At 44.7% G+C, this 15,606-nt stretch overlaps 1 protein-coding gene across 1 annotated transcript; it reads right to left on the bottom strand.

Moving 5' to 3' along the window:
• Positions 1–11,221: 11,221 nt before the first annotated feature.
• Positions 11,222–14,571, bottom strand: LOC131268830 (putative cyclin-dependent serine/threonine-protein kinase DDB_G0272797/DDB_G0274007). Its single transcript, XM_058271109.1, has 3 exons — positions 14,320–14,571; positions 11,743–12,033; positions 11,222–11,464 (listed from the first exon to the last, which is right to left on the bottom strand). Exons 1-3 carry the CDS (start codon positions 14,569–14,571, stop codon positions 11,222–11,224), a joined length of 786 nt encoding a protein of 261 aa, XP_058127092.1.
• Between the last annotated feature and the right edge of the window lie 1,035 nt (positions 14,572–15,606).

Consider the following 15,606-nt stretch of genomic DNA (forward strand, 5'->3'; position numbering starts at 1 on the left):
TAGCTTTTCGATAAATGCAACGATTGAAATTAAGTCAGTCCCATTTTCACAACCAACACCTCTGTTTGAGAAGCCAAAACAAATAAAAGAAACATACAAACCTTTAAAACGAACCGAACCAACGAAATAACCCAACACAGGAAGCGAAAGCGAATTGCCAAATGAACCACAGACCGTTAAAAAACAAGGAAAAATCAGCAAACCTGATAACGATAAAATAGAAAATGCATAAACATTGAGTGTTTACATTAGGAGCATTTATTTTCCTCCCTTTTCTATGTACAATACGTTATGAAAATGTATTTTGTAAACAGTTTTCTTATCTCTACCCAAGAGAACTGCCCAAAATACTCACCGTTGGGAAGTTTTTTAAGTTTAAAATAGATTTTATTGGATGAATCACGGCAAATCAACACGAACTTCTCTTACGGAAAAGTTCACACCGAGCGTTTGTTTACTTCTTCCCTTGAAGGTTCTAATCTGTATTCAGTGCACTCGCAAACCCAATCCGTTTTAAACTTTTTTCCTGGGTTGCTGAGACAATGTAACAGCAGGGCAAGCTCAATGTAAATGTTTGGAAACAGCGTTCCAGTGTAAACGATTGCATACAAAGTGCACACAATGCGGGGAGCAGGATTTTCCAGTGACAATGCGGAAAACAGCACACTGTCAAACAAAGTCGGAGGCTCGAAAGAATCCCCATCAAAATGTGTGAATACTTCACCGGTGTATCAATGTGCTGTTTGTATGTTTGTGTGCTTTGTGTAGGCGGAGCGGAGAAAGCAGTAGCGAAACACAACAAAAACCAACACGCTAACACTGTGGTTGTGGGGGTACGCCTTGAACATCTATGTTATATTTTATTTTACCATCTGTTTTGTTCGTTTTGCTAAAGAATGAATGTGAACGACCGAGAAATTGTGCATCCGCATGCTGCGCGTGCAGTGAAGCTCCTGCAGTGCTGCACAACATTTAGTAAGGGGGTGATGTACACAATGCATGCCACGGGGGCTTTGGAGTTTGGGTTTGGAAGGACCTCAATCGAACCTTCCGAGGCTTTCCCGAGTGTTGCACTAACGATGTTTTGCTGCTTGATATCAAACATGAACAAAACAAGAATACAAACTCACACACACACACAAATAAAATCTCACACAGGCAGACAATATACGAGCTAGATTAAAAATAACAATTTAAAGAAAAAACCTAATAGAACACCCCCAGTTAGTAGCAAGTAGTTTCTAGAACATGGCTCTAAGCACAATTTAATAAAAAGGGGAGAAAACCGGGAAGATAAACACTGTTGAATACACTGCAGAACATATTTATCGCCAAAAGGCAAACCAAATTTCGACCGTCTTCGTGAAAAAACTTCATCACTATAATAAAGTAGCTAAACAGTAGGATGTTTTTTATAACCAAACTAAATAATCGGGTGGGTGAGCTCTTGTCATTTTGAGACCAACCGGGCCGAAGAGAATGTGTGTGTGTATGTGTGTGTGTGCGAGTGGGCCTGAAAGGAGAGATAATAGTCCGTATTAATATAAATCTTACACTTACGCCCCGGACCTGAAGGTAGTAGAAATAATATTGTCATTGTTCGAACGCATTGCAGAAGTTTAACATACCGTTAAACGCTATCGCTACAACGTGCCCCTCGCCCAAACGATTGTTGTTGGTGTTTGACAGTTGTTGTTCTGTTTTCCACCTTCCCCCCAATCCACGAGGTCGAGTGACAAAAGGTTGACAGAGTGTGATGAAGAAAAATGAAGAACGATCACGTTCGTACTGTGTCGTGTCGTCCAAATGTGGTGGATTGTAAATGTTGCTACCCACCCTCCACCTCGCCCCCCCCCCCCCCCCCCCACCCACCCTTTCGACAGATTGATTTAAGAGCTGGAAGAGCGGAAAATTGGATAATGAAAAAAGGATTCTTGTTAGCAAACAAAAAAGGCACAATTCCATACACGATGCTAACAGGGAAAGGCATTAGGAGGGCGTTTAACTCTGGCGAACGCCACTTCCACAAAGTTCGTCGCCTTTTTGGGGAGCGCGGCATCGATGGTTTCATGTGGATGTGATGACATCCCGCAGTAGCAAATTTGTATAACAATAACGAAAAATATTACCACAGAACAGCTGTTGTGTGTGTGTGTGCGTGTTAGCTGTTAACTCTGGGTGTCTGGCGGAAAGTTTGAGCCACCAGGCGCCTCCATCCGACGGTCCGCCACCAGGCGCCTCCATCCGAAGGTCCCCCACCAGGCGCCTCCATTTGGTCTGTCAAAAACATAAACAAGCTGCTCCGGTTCGCTCGTTAAAAAATGAATAAAATAATATTTCAACAGTGGTTTAATGCATAAGCAAAGATTAACAACTACCATCTGGATCGTGTGAAAAACCCTGCCGGAAGGGCAGTCGATTCATAAAGGTTTGTCACACAGCGTCTATTTGTATTTAAAGAAGATAAGTGGTTTCGAAACAAATCAAAAGGCCATAACGATTCGCGCACTTTGTTTCCTTATTGTATCTCTTTGTTTTTCCTTTATTTTCCAATACCAATGGAATATGGTTACGTTTATAATGCTGATCATTTCGTCGGAGCCAAAGTTGTTTTATACTTCCACTCTTTTCAATTGAAATTTGTTAAGAAGTAGTATTTCTTTCTTAAGTTTCTTGAGAAGACAGATTTATGAAATTGGTTTTATAAAACGTCAATCCAAAGGACCAGTCTCCGAGGTACTGTGCTTCGTATGTGAACAATAATGAATTAAAACAGAAAACAACCGTTCTTCGATAGATTCCTGGCAATGGATGGTAAGGGCGGGAGTGGCCGGGGTTTCAAAAGCTAGCGAGAATAAATATAAAACGAAGCGAACGTGACAAGCGCACACGCAAAAGCAAAACGAACCAACATTGTGATCAAAACTAAACTTAAAAGTCACCTTGAATGACTTTTTGCGATATACTTAGGAAATTATATTAAACCACAATTGAACGGAAAAGACACATGATTTCACAACTAAAACAAAACATACAAATCTAGTGTAGAAAGCGATAGGGCGCAAATTGCTGCAATTGAAAGTATACACCGTACAGCGCCTCGGTGTGCATTGTGGCGTCATAGTTTAATCCTCTACTGTGAGAGTTTCCTTCGGCGTAAGTTTTTACAAGTTTGCGGGCTCGATAAACGAAATCAAAAGCTGTTTGCTTCAGACACACGGCAAGCGGACGGACGAAAAATGAATAATTTAATCGGTTAAATTGTGTACCAAATGTTTAACGAAAGAGAGAAATAGAGTGTAAGCGAGAGTAAGTGAGCAAGAAAGAGAAAGAGGAAGAGAAAAGATCAAGAGAACATTAGAACAAACGATTAAGTAGAAATATATAGATTTATATTTAAGACACCACGTAGCGAACGATGTGAACCGTTTGACGTTACGGAATTCGACAAAGCTATCAACCAATAACTGTTTCAACCGAAGCACGTAATTAACTTTCGCTTTGATTGATCGCCACACACACACACACACACACACACACACACACACACACACACACACACACACACACATACATACAAAACACACGTTACCCCCCGTGCGAGGACAAGAAGGACCTCGGGGAAGGGGCTTACTTAGAAACATGTTACCGAATTTCGAAAGCCAGCAGCTCAAACCTATATTTCAAGCAGCGTAAGTATGTGATTTCAGCGTGTTTCAAATCGCTTAAAGTGGTGGATTCTGGGAAAGGAGGAAGTTTAGGAATGTTAAAAGGGCAAAAGTGGGACCGGTGCAGCACAAAAAAAACTGATTCCGGAATCCCTGTGAACTCTATCGATTTGGTTTTTGTAACGCCACCAGCTGAATCCGAGGCTGTTCGTAAACTTTTGCCAAAAGAAACAAACATTTGTGCAGTGAAAACGGAAGCGATCCAGCAGATGGACATAAAGATTAGGGTTATATAATATACGTACACCTAACAATAAAACAAATAAAAACCCAACCGCACATGTAGTCAATGTCCTGTACAGGAGGAAAAAACTAGGAAGTAACAAAGCAAAGCGAATGGAAGGACTAAAACGACGTGAAGTGAAGTATGGACAGTTAAAGGTAAGGAGACAAGAGACACATAAATTTACACTTTTACGCTCGAATGACGATAACAAACACACACACACACACATACACATTGATACACTAGCTAACTGCGAAAGCACAAACTATATATTGGAATGACATTCGAGCAGCTACTGTATACAGAACCAATATTGAACAAATGTAGTGAATTACACACACAAATGCTACAAAAAAAAACATCCAACCAACAAGCAACTATGTGAATGGAATAAAATAAAACTGAGTGGATTGTGTTTTCTGTTCCGAATGGAATCTGTTGTCTTAATGTCTGTGATTTAATTTTATCACATTTTATTCATTATTTTTACACAAATTATAAACGTTTCTATAGCTTACTCGTAGTTATGAGTCATTTTTTATCATTTTAAACTATCAACTTCTTCCCTACGTTTATTTTAGGTAACTCTTTATGATTTTCGTTTTGGAATACACTGTTGATGACTCTCCTGCGGTATAATTGGACATTGAAGGTAAGTGTGCAATGTACTTTGAACTTTACTTTGTACTTTACTTTACTGGAAAGTAGTTATAGTTCTTACTCCCAAACAGTTTCCGGGCAGATGCTATTTTTGTATTCCATTTATTCAATATAGCATCTGTGTGGTACGTTTTATTCGGCAAAACAAAACCTGTTGCATCTTTTCTGTGAGACAATTATTCGTACGTTCCAAGCAAACACCGGCGCTTCCCGGAGGATTTAGGAATAAAACTAATGGCCAACACAATCGGGTACGAGACACCGGCCTACCTGTTTAGGCTGTACCATGATACTGTTGAATCGGTACGTACCTTTTTTTTTCAATAACAGAACAATGAAAAAGGCCACCAACCGATTGAACCAACCGCCATTGGAAGCGCTTTTTAGAAGGCAGAGCACGTACGCCAGATAAAAATGCAATTAATGGCACATGTTTTCTCATCTCCTTGCCAATGGGTTCTAAATCTGGCTCCTGGAGGGGTCCGGCTGAAAAACACTAGTATGGCCGCAAACCCGGGAGTGTATCGCACCGGTGGATGTTTTTTTGCGGTCACTCCAAATTTTTCCCCAATTCCCAATAAATGGTAGACCTGGCCAAAACACACACAGACACACACCCGACAAAGATGTTTCCTTCCGGACGAACGGTGGTACAGCCGAAAGGAAGGTCCACAAAACAAGCTCCATTCGCTGGCAAAAATACCTCGAACTCCATTGTGAGTGATCTGCCGGAAACGCACGGCTGGTTAAAAGCACGCGAGCGCCACTTAAGCCTGTCCGATAATGGCAAAATCCGCCCACGCAAAACGAACGGAGTCAGTTTGCGGACGGTTTCTCGAAATTTCACTATTGCGGGTTGTTTTTCGGCGACAGCGACATTGATTGCGGGGTACGCGCAGCATCCGCACGGTGGAAGATGGTGGTGGTCATTTCGATGCATAGCTAAAATGATGCAATTTCAATGCGAAAAAAATGATAAAACAAGTCGTCTTGTGATTATCCTTTTCGGTTGAAATTAATGACACATGAAAGTTAAAAGAATTTCATACTTGAAATAACTGTTTTTGTTAAAAAGAAGTACGCTACATGAAAATGAAATTATTTATTCGAAAATCCACACACTCATTTTAACACTTTATTTTCGATATCTTGACTATTATCTGTTTTTCAAGCTAGAGAGAATAATTTATGGATTGGAAGCCAAATTGGTTGCGACAGAACTGGGTGTCAAATTTGTTGCAAAATTAAACGTGAAAAACAACTAGATGATAATCTATTTTAATCGTACATCAGAAACTAGAAAGTTCAACTTTTAAATGCAAAAAACACATGAACAACGTGAAAGTGGCAAAGAAATAAAGTTTAAAAAAGAATCACTTCAAATCAAGGTAAACAAAACGAAGAACAAAAAAACACGATAACAATTCATATAAAATGTAATATTTGGGCCACGTACCAAATTAACCAACATGATTGAACAGAAAGCAGTTTGTTTTAGACCAAATATTGAATTATGTATCAGTTGTAGACCCAGTTTTCGACAATTTTCAATCAGTTCCGGAACGGAAAAGCATAAAAAACTGACAAACATTTTCCGAAAGCAAAAAATGTCCGTTCGTTTCTTCTACGTTATCCTACCGTGCGTTCGTGGCTATCGATTCGGTTCGACACCGGGTAAGCGAGGAAAGGGAAAGGGAAAACTCTCCATTCTGCAATCGGTGATGCGTAACCGTGATCCTTCGGGGCATGCCCTCACCGCCGATACATGTGTGTGTGTGTGTATGAGTGTATGTTTTTTTTGCGACAGTTTCGTGGTAACTTACTTCTGCTCCACCGAAGCACGGAAAAGTCGGCCATTGACCGTCGGAAGCATCCGGATCACGGGTGTTTTAATCTTTTCAGAATCAATCTACTTTCTTTCTCCCCTCCTGGTTCTCCACCCCCCCCCCCCCCCCCCTACCCTTCCTGCATGTGCGAAGAACCGGTGCCGGAAGCGATGGGAAAGCGGACAGGTTCCATTCGGGTTCCGTGACTGTTTGCGTGCTCGTGACATTATACACCTTTTGGGGCGGACTGGGACTTTTTCCCAGTTCCAATTGTTTTTTTTTTTCTTTTCTTTTCCTTTCTCGTTCCTCGATGTTTTCCCGCTGGTTTGGTTCGCTGCTTCCCTTGCCGGGGGAATGCCGGGGGAAGAAAGTCACTTCGACCGATGTTTTAATTTAGACCGCTGTGACTTCTCTTTGCTCAACTCATCCCTCCCCCCCCCCCCCCCCCTTCCAAACCCCCACCCGCCCCTGGAGCGCACTTAATCCAATCGGATCCGCGCCGGGGAAAAGTTTGCATTCATTATGATTTCACTAATCCGACCGGGGTTTCATGTTCGCACAGCACTTGGGATTTGTTTCGATTCTCACGTACTTTTGTCGCCGGCATCAGCTTTGCCGGAAGTGACAAATCGACCCTCTCCTCGCCGCAACCCGCTGCAGGTTTGCAATTCGTGCGAACGCAGCTTGCTTCGATTTCCAATTAAGCTACGTTTACACACTTCGGAAGTACGGCGAGTCTATCCATGCGAGATGAAACCTAGAGTAAAGTAGACTCACATGTCAGAGGTTTACAGCTAGTTTTGGGAAGGAAATGTTAGCAGATGATGTGCTTGGTGAAAACCAATGTTTGTCTTCATCCTTCCTTCCTTGCGACAGTTTTCGATTGCTCGTGCTTCCGCCATCACAGTTTCTTTAATGCGACGTTAGACAAATTCTTCCAAAACATTGGAAAATACCGAGAGCATGTAATACGTTTAAACCAGCTCAGTAATGTAATTTTAATATGATCTGATGCCATACAAAAAAATAAATAAAAAAGGGTAGAACAAACTTTACCCTGCTTGTTTTAAGAACATATTGTTATGCAATTAAAACATATTAAAAAGCTCATTAAAAAACATGATCGAAGTACTTATTAAACGAAATTAGCTAAACATTCGTTTGAAGAACCAGACAGGTGACGCAAAAAATTAAAACATATTAAAAAGCTTATTAAAAAAACATGATCGAAGTACTTATTAAACGAAATTAGCTAAACACTCCTAAGAAGATCCAAACAGGGGACGGTTGCAAAATTACTAAAACTCCTGTATGCTCTAGTTGAAAAACACTTCCGAAACGAGGATTTTCAACTTCGGTCAACCACTCTAAACAGAAGTATCGCTTTGAGTGGTTTCGGATCGTACTTCAATCATGGCGACCGTTTGGCATCTCGTTTGCAACGAAGAGCTGACGGGAGTAGAAAAAAAAAACGTACAGCAGTACGCAAATAACGTTCGCGTGAACACAATGCAAACGATTTCAAACGCGTTTCGGCCAAAAAAGGGGTTACCAGGGGTTACAAAATCACCTCCACACACGGCAATCAATTATTCAACACGGCGCTCGCGTCGATGCGTCGTAAACACGTCGTCTGTTCCCCTATTGCCGCTAGTGGTGTGTACCTGCCGGGCCGTCGTCCATCGATACACTTTCCCTTCGGTCGGTGTTCCGTCCCCGGGACGGCTTTCACTTTCACGCACCCTGATACGGTCGAACACATAATCGAACCCCGAAAGGAGCGACGGCTCCGTCACGCACACCAGCGTGGAGTCCACCGAATTGATGGCAGCCAAAGTATTGCTTTGCAAATGAGCAGCGATTACGTCCGAAGCGATATCCCAAGGGTCACGATCCGATGCCCGATAGTGCTACCAGTTCGTCCTCATAAATCGATGAATGCTACGTAATTAAAAGAGTAACTCTTCACGCAACACTCACACGCAGCGTCCGCAGACGGATCACAATTGTTACTGCCTTACTGGTCGAGGTTGAATTTCCGGTTCCTAAAAGGTAAAGCAGAAGAGAAGAACACTTCAAGGTTAACTTACCTTCTGCCATTATCCGCCGAAAGCTGTCAGCGATAATTAAAGAATCATTAAAAAGAAAAGTGCACACAGGCAAGAGAAGAGAAGGGGACTGAAGCACGGAGAAGTGTATCCGGGATTGTCCTTAAACCTTAAAACATGGACCCGGTGGATGTACTGCGCGCCGCTTCGACGCTTTTAACTAATAAAACACTCCATTTGTACGATCGCACACCGTTTCGATGGCGCGTTGTGACAAAATTCATTAACATCTTAGTGCAAAGGACCGCACCTGCCCGCACACACACACACACACACACCAAATTCACTCGGAGTATCGTTGATTCAATTTGCCATAATTATGCGCCTTTGATAACGGCGCCCATTAGGGCGGGCAATGGACGGTACGGTTCCGGTCCCGTTGGGAAATGGAACACAGCGCAAGGTGAGTGTTTCGCTGAGTGGAGAAACATTTGCTGTAGGGATTCCCCACGGAGGAGTGTGTTCGTAAGAGAGGGGTTCGTCTGGGAGTGGGGGGTCATCAAAGCCATCAGATTAATTTGATTCCGATTATCTCCAGACCCTTCGGCGGGCAAACGGCCGGTCTCGAGCGGCGAGTCATTTGCGTTTTTCAATTACACTTCCAAGGATCGACAGCACAACATGAGCCAACGAAAAGACAAAATGCTAACACCACTGCAAAGCTGAAGTAACGATGCTGGACTGGTTTGATTCCCGGAGTCCCAGAACTTCAGCAGCGAGGAATTTCACAACCTAACATAATGCCAACACCCTTGTTTACTTTCTCCAGACGTTCTAGATATTGTCTTACTTTCGCTTTAAAGGTAATTCTAGATCAGTGCTCCTAAACTTTTCTGTAGAGTTGTCTTGCCATGATTCTCCATTGTCTTCTGGACGTATAGAACCTGAGGTCGATTAACTATAACTCAATTTAATCGTATGTTTCAAGAAGTGCACATTTCTAAATAATCATACTTAAAAGTATGTTTAACAAATAATGTGAAATAGAGAATAAACAGGTGATAAACGCATAGTTTTGTGGAGAAACACGAAACAATCCGGGTGTGATCTAGGTGCCTCTGTAATCAGCGTCCGGTCCGGGTTCAAAACACATCAGGATCAATAGATGCACCTGCACCGTATAAACACAGGCATGAGTTCTGACCGCACTCCCGGATCATGCAGGTTCCTAGCAAGTTAGATTAGCAAACGGGCCCCCGGATATCACTCCAGGCGAAGATCACGCTGTCAATGATGCAGAAACTGATAGGTGTTGACATTACCCGGGCTAAATCGTATTAACATTGCCTTGCAAAACCACTCAACCGATTCCGGAATGTCCTTACCGTGCAGCTCAACGATGCTCTTGTTCGGTCTCGCTCTCTCTCCCTCCAAACCCCTTCACCCTTTCGTTCTCGCTTGCCTCTTTTAATCTGGATGCTGTTTGTTCCTTACAACGTGCGTCTGCCTACCTGGCGTGCCTCGCAGCCCCTGGACACTAATTGGATGCGAAGTTTAACCATCCCGTCCTGCACGACCGACCGCTGCCGCTGGATTGGATTTAATGCAAATTCTCCCCACGCCCCCGCGCGTTTCTAGCCGTTCGTGATACGCCATTTTGCGGAAAACCCCTCACACCGGAAACCCGTTATCATATCCGATCAGCCGAGGCACGCTTATTCCTGCTCCGCTGCTTCCGCACACGTCGTACGCACACGTTCTGCACCCGCGTTGCCTATGTAGATTGCTCGATTTCGCGTCGCCTCGGAGATACATATACACAAACCAGAACAACTCACATGTTCCACCCCCCCGGGGGTAACGCCCACTACCAGGCAAATACCCGGTTCCAAATTAAGATGCAATTACCGGGGCTACAGGCGCTCCCGGGAGGCCGGTCGATATGTTTACCATTTGGAGTGCGCTGCAGAGAGCTTGCCGGGGTGCTTGAGCTTTTGCGGGCCTACTGATTCGCACAATTCGCGCAATCTAGAATCGTTCGACCGAAACGGCGCGCACTTGCAGAGACCGTACGCACTTCATTTGCCTACCCTCGATTTGGGAGTGCGAGCCGCTGATTGAGATTGTTTAATAATGAACTAATTTTCAACAGCTCCTATTATTTCCCCTGGTGGCTAGCGTTTTCAAATTGTCACAAACAGGCATTTGGTGAAAACTAATAAGATCCTCTCACTCCGCACAACCACATTTCGTGGAGCGTATAGTCGGAGGCTATTTTGTGTTACAAATCAGCCAAAAGTAATACATCGTATGACGACGGAAGGATATTGAGGTACTGTAGAGAACAAGATATAAATTAACCTTGCTTTAAGAACTAGGTTACTACTGCCTTTACGAGACTGTTTGTGATTGGAAGTTTCCAAAAAGAATCAACAACAAGACAACAGACTTCAAATTACTAAGTACTTCTGCGCAAAGCAGTCATTGGTATTGAAGCAAAATAACATTGTTACATGTTTGAATTTTTATAGAAAAATCTTTATTCGTCTGTTTTAAATGTTTACCTCCTCCATCGTTTAACAACATTAAATAAGTCTAACCTCTCCTCCACTTAGTTTTCGGAACAGGGTTTCATTTTGCAACATAGGTCTACTTTGCGAACAAATATTTCACGAAACCAAACAACAACGTACCAGATATTAGTGAACGATTTACAGTCATGATACTCCCGGTTTAGAAGTTGTACTTCAGTCCATTGCTACTGAACTTCACCTGAGATACCTCGTTGGAGGGCGAGAACGCCACACCGATCAGCTTGTTCGGGGCGGCCGGATCGGCTTCTCCGCTGGCCGGTGCCTGTCCCCGCTGGTACTGGACGCCGACTCCCTGCTGCTGCTGCTGCTGCTGCTCCTGGAGACCTGCCTGGTTACCGGCTTCCGCTCCGGTCGGTTGCTGGATGTACTCATACTGCGGTTGCTGGAGGAAAAGAGCAGAAAGGCTATAGTCTAGAGTTCGAGATCGAGATTCAATTCCTTCACAACTCCAGCACGACGATCAGGGCTAGTCTCGCTTCTGTTATTAGTTCAATTCTATCCTATCTCTTAGAGAGTTCAAGAGAACTTAGGCAACTCAAGTACTCTATAGTGAATAAGTTGCATCAGAGTGTTGTTTAATCTCAGGTATAATGCAGAATGCAACTATGTACATTTGAACTCCCTTGATTTTGCAAGTGACGCTTGTGTACAAATACTAACCTGATTTCCTGCCGAATATCCAGCGGGATCCTGTGCCGCCTGGGCCGGGCCGAAGGGGAACCCTTGATAGTTGGTCTGCTGAGGATAGTACTGTTGGGGTTGCACTTGCTGCGGGAACTGCTGCTGCTGCTGCTGTTGCTGAAGACGCTGCTGCTGGATGCGCTGCCGGATGTTTGGGTTAATATAGTTCTCCTGAACGGTGTAGTGCGGTTGTTCCGGAAACTGCGCCACATAGCGGTTGATACCGTCCGGTTGTTGCTGTTGTCGCTGCTGCAGTTGATACGTTTGCGCCTGCAGTGACGGTTGATTCTGTGTGGTAGGAGAGGCGATTGGAGAGCGTTGTTTTGCGTCAGTAATTCAAATAATTTCGTCCGCCCGCGAGTTGCATGCAGCGTTAATGTTCCCCAATCAACAGCAAGGCTTCCAAACGCTATCGTTCACGCGAAATTGTACCGAATATCTCTTTGGCATTGGATCCGTCCATCGTCGGAACGAAAGCTCGAGTAATCGATTCGAATCGGCTGCGGTACACTATCCTCCATCCCTCCCGCCTCGCGTCGACACCCGACCAAAGGAGCTTCGTTAGGGTTTAGCGGTCGCTTCGAAGGCGACCATTCGCCGAAAACTTCTCCATTGGTGAAATTTAATGCTTGCGCGAGAGACCAAGACCGAGACCGAGAAAAGCGAGCGGTTGTATTGCGCCCGAAACACCTGCCTCTGGAGGTTCAACATTTGCCGACATGGCGCACCGTTCGCCATTTGCTGAAAACATGGCGGTGTTAATCAATGCGGCAGAAGTTTCGATGCATATTGCTAGAAATTGGATCCGACGCTTCGTTACGGTTCGATTCCCTCCTAAAGGGAGAGGGGAAAGGGGGACGACATTGAAAGGATCGGCTGAAAAAGGGCTGCACATTCCATTCCCGAGCACCAGAATGAGGTAGCAGTGAACAGTTACAGCAACTGCATCGAAACAATTCCACTGACGCGCGAACGGCGAAGAACGAACTATTAGAACTTGTTTACAAACGCTGATAGAGTTTGACGGGGATATTGACAAGACCGCTTGCTCGCAACACCTTGACGACGGCAAAGGACCAGACCGCGACAGAAGGCTTAAAGAAAAAGGAAAGGTGAAAGGAAAATAGCTCCACGTCCTTTAACGACGTGGTGTTCCACGTGCCACCGTGGAGATGTCCCTAAAAAGACATGGCAAGGTTTCCCACCCATCTTCCGGTGTACACCTTCGCAGCTGCAAACACTTCTTACTGCGAACATTAATCAGCGACGGCAAATGGCGTCCATGAAGCGCCTGATAGCAAACCTTGGATACGTTTGTGGTTGATTGCAACAAAACAAGAACTCGCTATATAGTGCCGTCGAACCGGACCGGAAGCAGCGAAAAGGGAAGCGGCAATGGACGACGCCAAACCTCAGTTCCAATACCAGCAAATGTTTGTGGTGTTTGTGAACAAAAAAAAAAACTAAAAATAATCAGAACCATCGACCGAACCTTCAGGGACGGGAGAGCGTCGCCGTTTGGGAAGAAAGAAACCTCGGCGTTGCACCACAGATAGCATCTGAGCAGGAGCGTCGAGAAAGGTAGCAGCAAAAGTATCCTTTTCACGTTTTCCTTTCTTGACCTTTTTTCTCCAGTCATGCAGTTAGTTGCAATGTGCTATAAGCGGCAGCTTTTCATCGTCCCGCCATATCGTGCTAGCTGCCAATTGTGCACTAATGTCGTCGTCGAACGATACGTTGCGCTTGCGGTGCACACTGTTGATTGCTGCAATTTCGTGCAATTGGAGAACCCTTTGAAGTGCGGTGAATCGAAATGGAAGTAGCACAGCAATGGAGGTTTATTACCGAGTACTTGTACGCGTGGCTCTACTTAACAAGGTTCGATGCTCAAATCTTATCAACTATGTAGTCATCGGTCAGTCGTGTATCTTTCAATTACGTGACAAGCTTGTATCAGATTGATAGAAGCATTCCAACAGCCGAAACCGCTCGTCCAATTCTGTACCACAGTAAACTAAACAGAGGACCAACAGCATAGCAGAGAACTGAGAAACGTTAGAAGTTAGTTAGAGGCCACTCTCAGATATTCAAAGAGAAATGGAGGTTCATAATAGGTCTAAATAATATACGCGGTACTGAAGTTCTGAGCTCAAACCTACCACGCCCTCCCCTTTGACATCCTGGAGGATTTAGCGGAGTACTGAGAAAACTTAGCAGTAAAAAACAACACTCTTAGGAGTTAGAAGAACCTTTGGTTTTGAATTGGAGGTACAAAACAGTTACTTAGAGCTCGGAGTGGTTCACAGCAATATCATACCGTTAGCAGATGTTGAGTTTAACATAGTTTGGAATGAATGCTCCTCCACAACGTACGATTCACAAACATACGGCTGAGCACGTCAAAGCTATTCTATGTTGGGTTTATGTGTAGTCAAAGGTCTCTTCACCAGACGCTAATATGTATGCTATAGTTCATCACCACACTGTATATTCTTTTCGCACCACGTCTTCGATGTTAAACTATTTGGGGCAGTCAAACATCCGAGTACCTACCACGGCATTCTGCTGCAGCTGCTGCTGTTGCTGATACTGGGCTTGGAACGGCTGTTGTTGCTGCTGCTGCTGCTGCTGCTGGAGCAGTGCCCCCTGCGGTTGATTGCCGAAGTAGCGCGTGAACGTTTGCTGGAACGCCGGCAGCTTGATCGAGAAGCTGTTCTGCGATGGATCGTTGTGGAACGAGAGCTGCCCGAGGACCACTCCGCACAGCACGGACAACACCAGCACGGTACACGGGTTGATAGTGGCCATCGCGGATGAGGAATCGGGAGGGAATCGCAAGCTATCTGATCTTTACACCTGCCACAACTGCTGAACTGCTACGCTAACAAAACGACTAGCTTCTTGAACTTGGACCGTCCTCAGTCGCCAGGGATTTACTGAGGGTTACGGCATCACCCGCCGAGGGTTAAATACGCCCGCGCCGAAATCCCCGCCAGCAAATTGAATGTTCAGGCCACGCATCGTGTGGCGCATCAAACGGAAGTACAACCCACTCCTAAGCGAAAGCGACGTATGCCGGACCCTCTGCTGGGGATCCTGCCCGAATTCAACCGAAGCGAAGTTGGGGACGACACAGCGCGGTTAATCCGCGAGGTGGCGCAAAGTCGCACCAGCAGAGCGTTATACATTTCGGTCGATGCCTTCGTTCCCCAAAATTTTTGAAATCACCCAAGCATAAGAAGCCTTCGACCTTCCCTCCCGTCCCTCAGGCCCGGGGCAATGGTGGGATCGAGGGGTCATTTTAAGCAAACTGTCGACAGACACCCGGCACGGCGAAACATATGAATCGCTTCGCGTTACGTCGACGCGGTCACATGTTGACGAGCGGTTTAGGTTGGGATTTAAAATTCACCGCTTGACTCGACGTAAATCGTAGCCGCACGTGCCTGCCTACACGCGTTGCCTTAACGTATGTGTGTTTGCACTTGTCATACCGTACGTCCTGTACCGGGTTTTTTTCGAGTTTTATTTCACCTTTTTACTATGCCCTGTGTTTTGTGTTTTTGATTCGCCTCTCGGACGTGACTGAGTTTCGGTAATCGAATATTTTTGGCGCAAAACCCCCTCTGCTCGGAGCTGAGGGTGGGGTGAGAATAGAAAACAGAGCACCGTAAGTTTATCGAAAAGCCATTTAAAATAAACGAAAAGAGGGAAAAAACAATGTCTCTCCGATGCAGACATTAGTGGCATAATCTATCACGTGAAACTTTCTCCAAAACGAAAACCGTCGTAGTTTGGTGTTTGCGTTCTTTACTTTTCCCAACACGCGATTGGCATTCTATG

This window comes from Anopheles coustani, chromosome X (genome assembly GCF_943734705.1).
Source record: "Anopheles coustani chromosome X, idAnoCousDA_361_x.2, whole genome shotgun sequence".
In the NCBI taxonomy this organism is placed as follows: Eukaryota; Metazoa; Arthropoda; class Insecta; order Diptera; family Culicidae; genus Anopheles; species Anopheles coustani.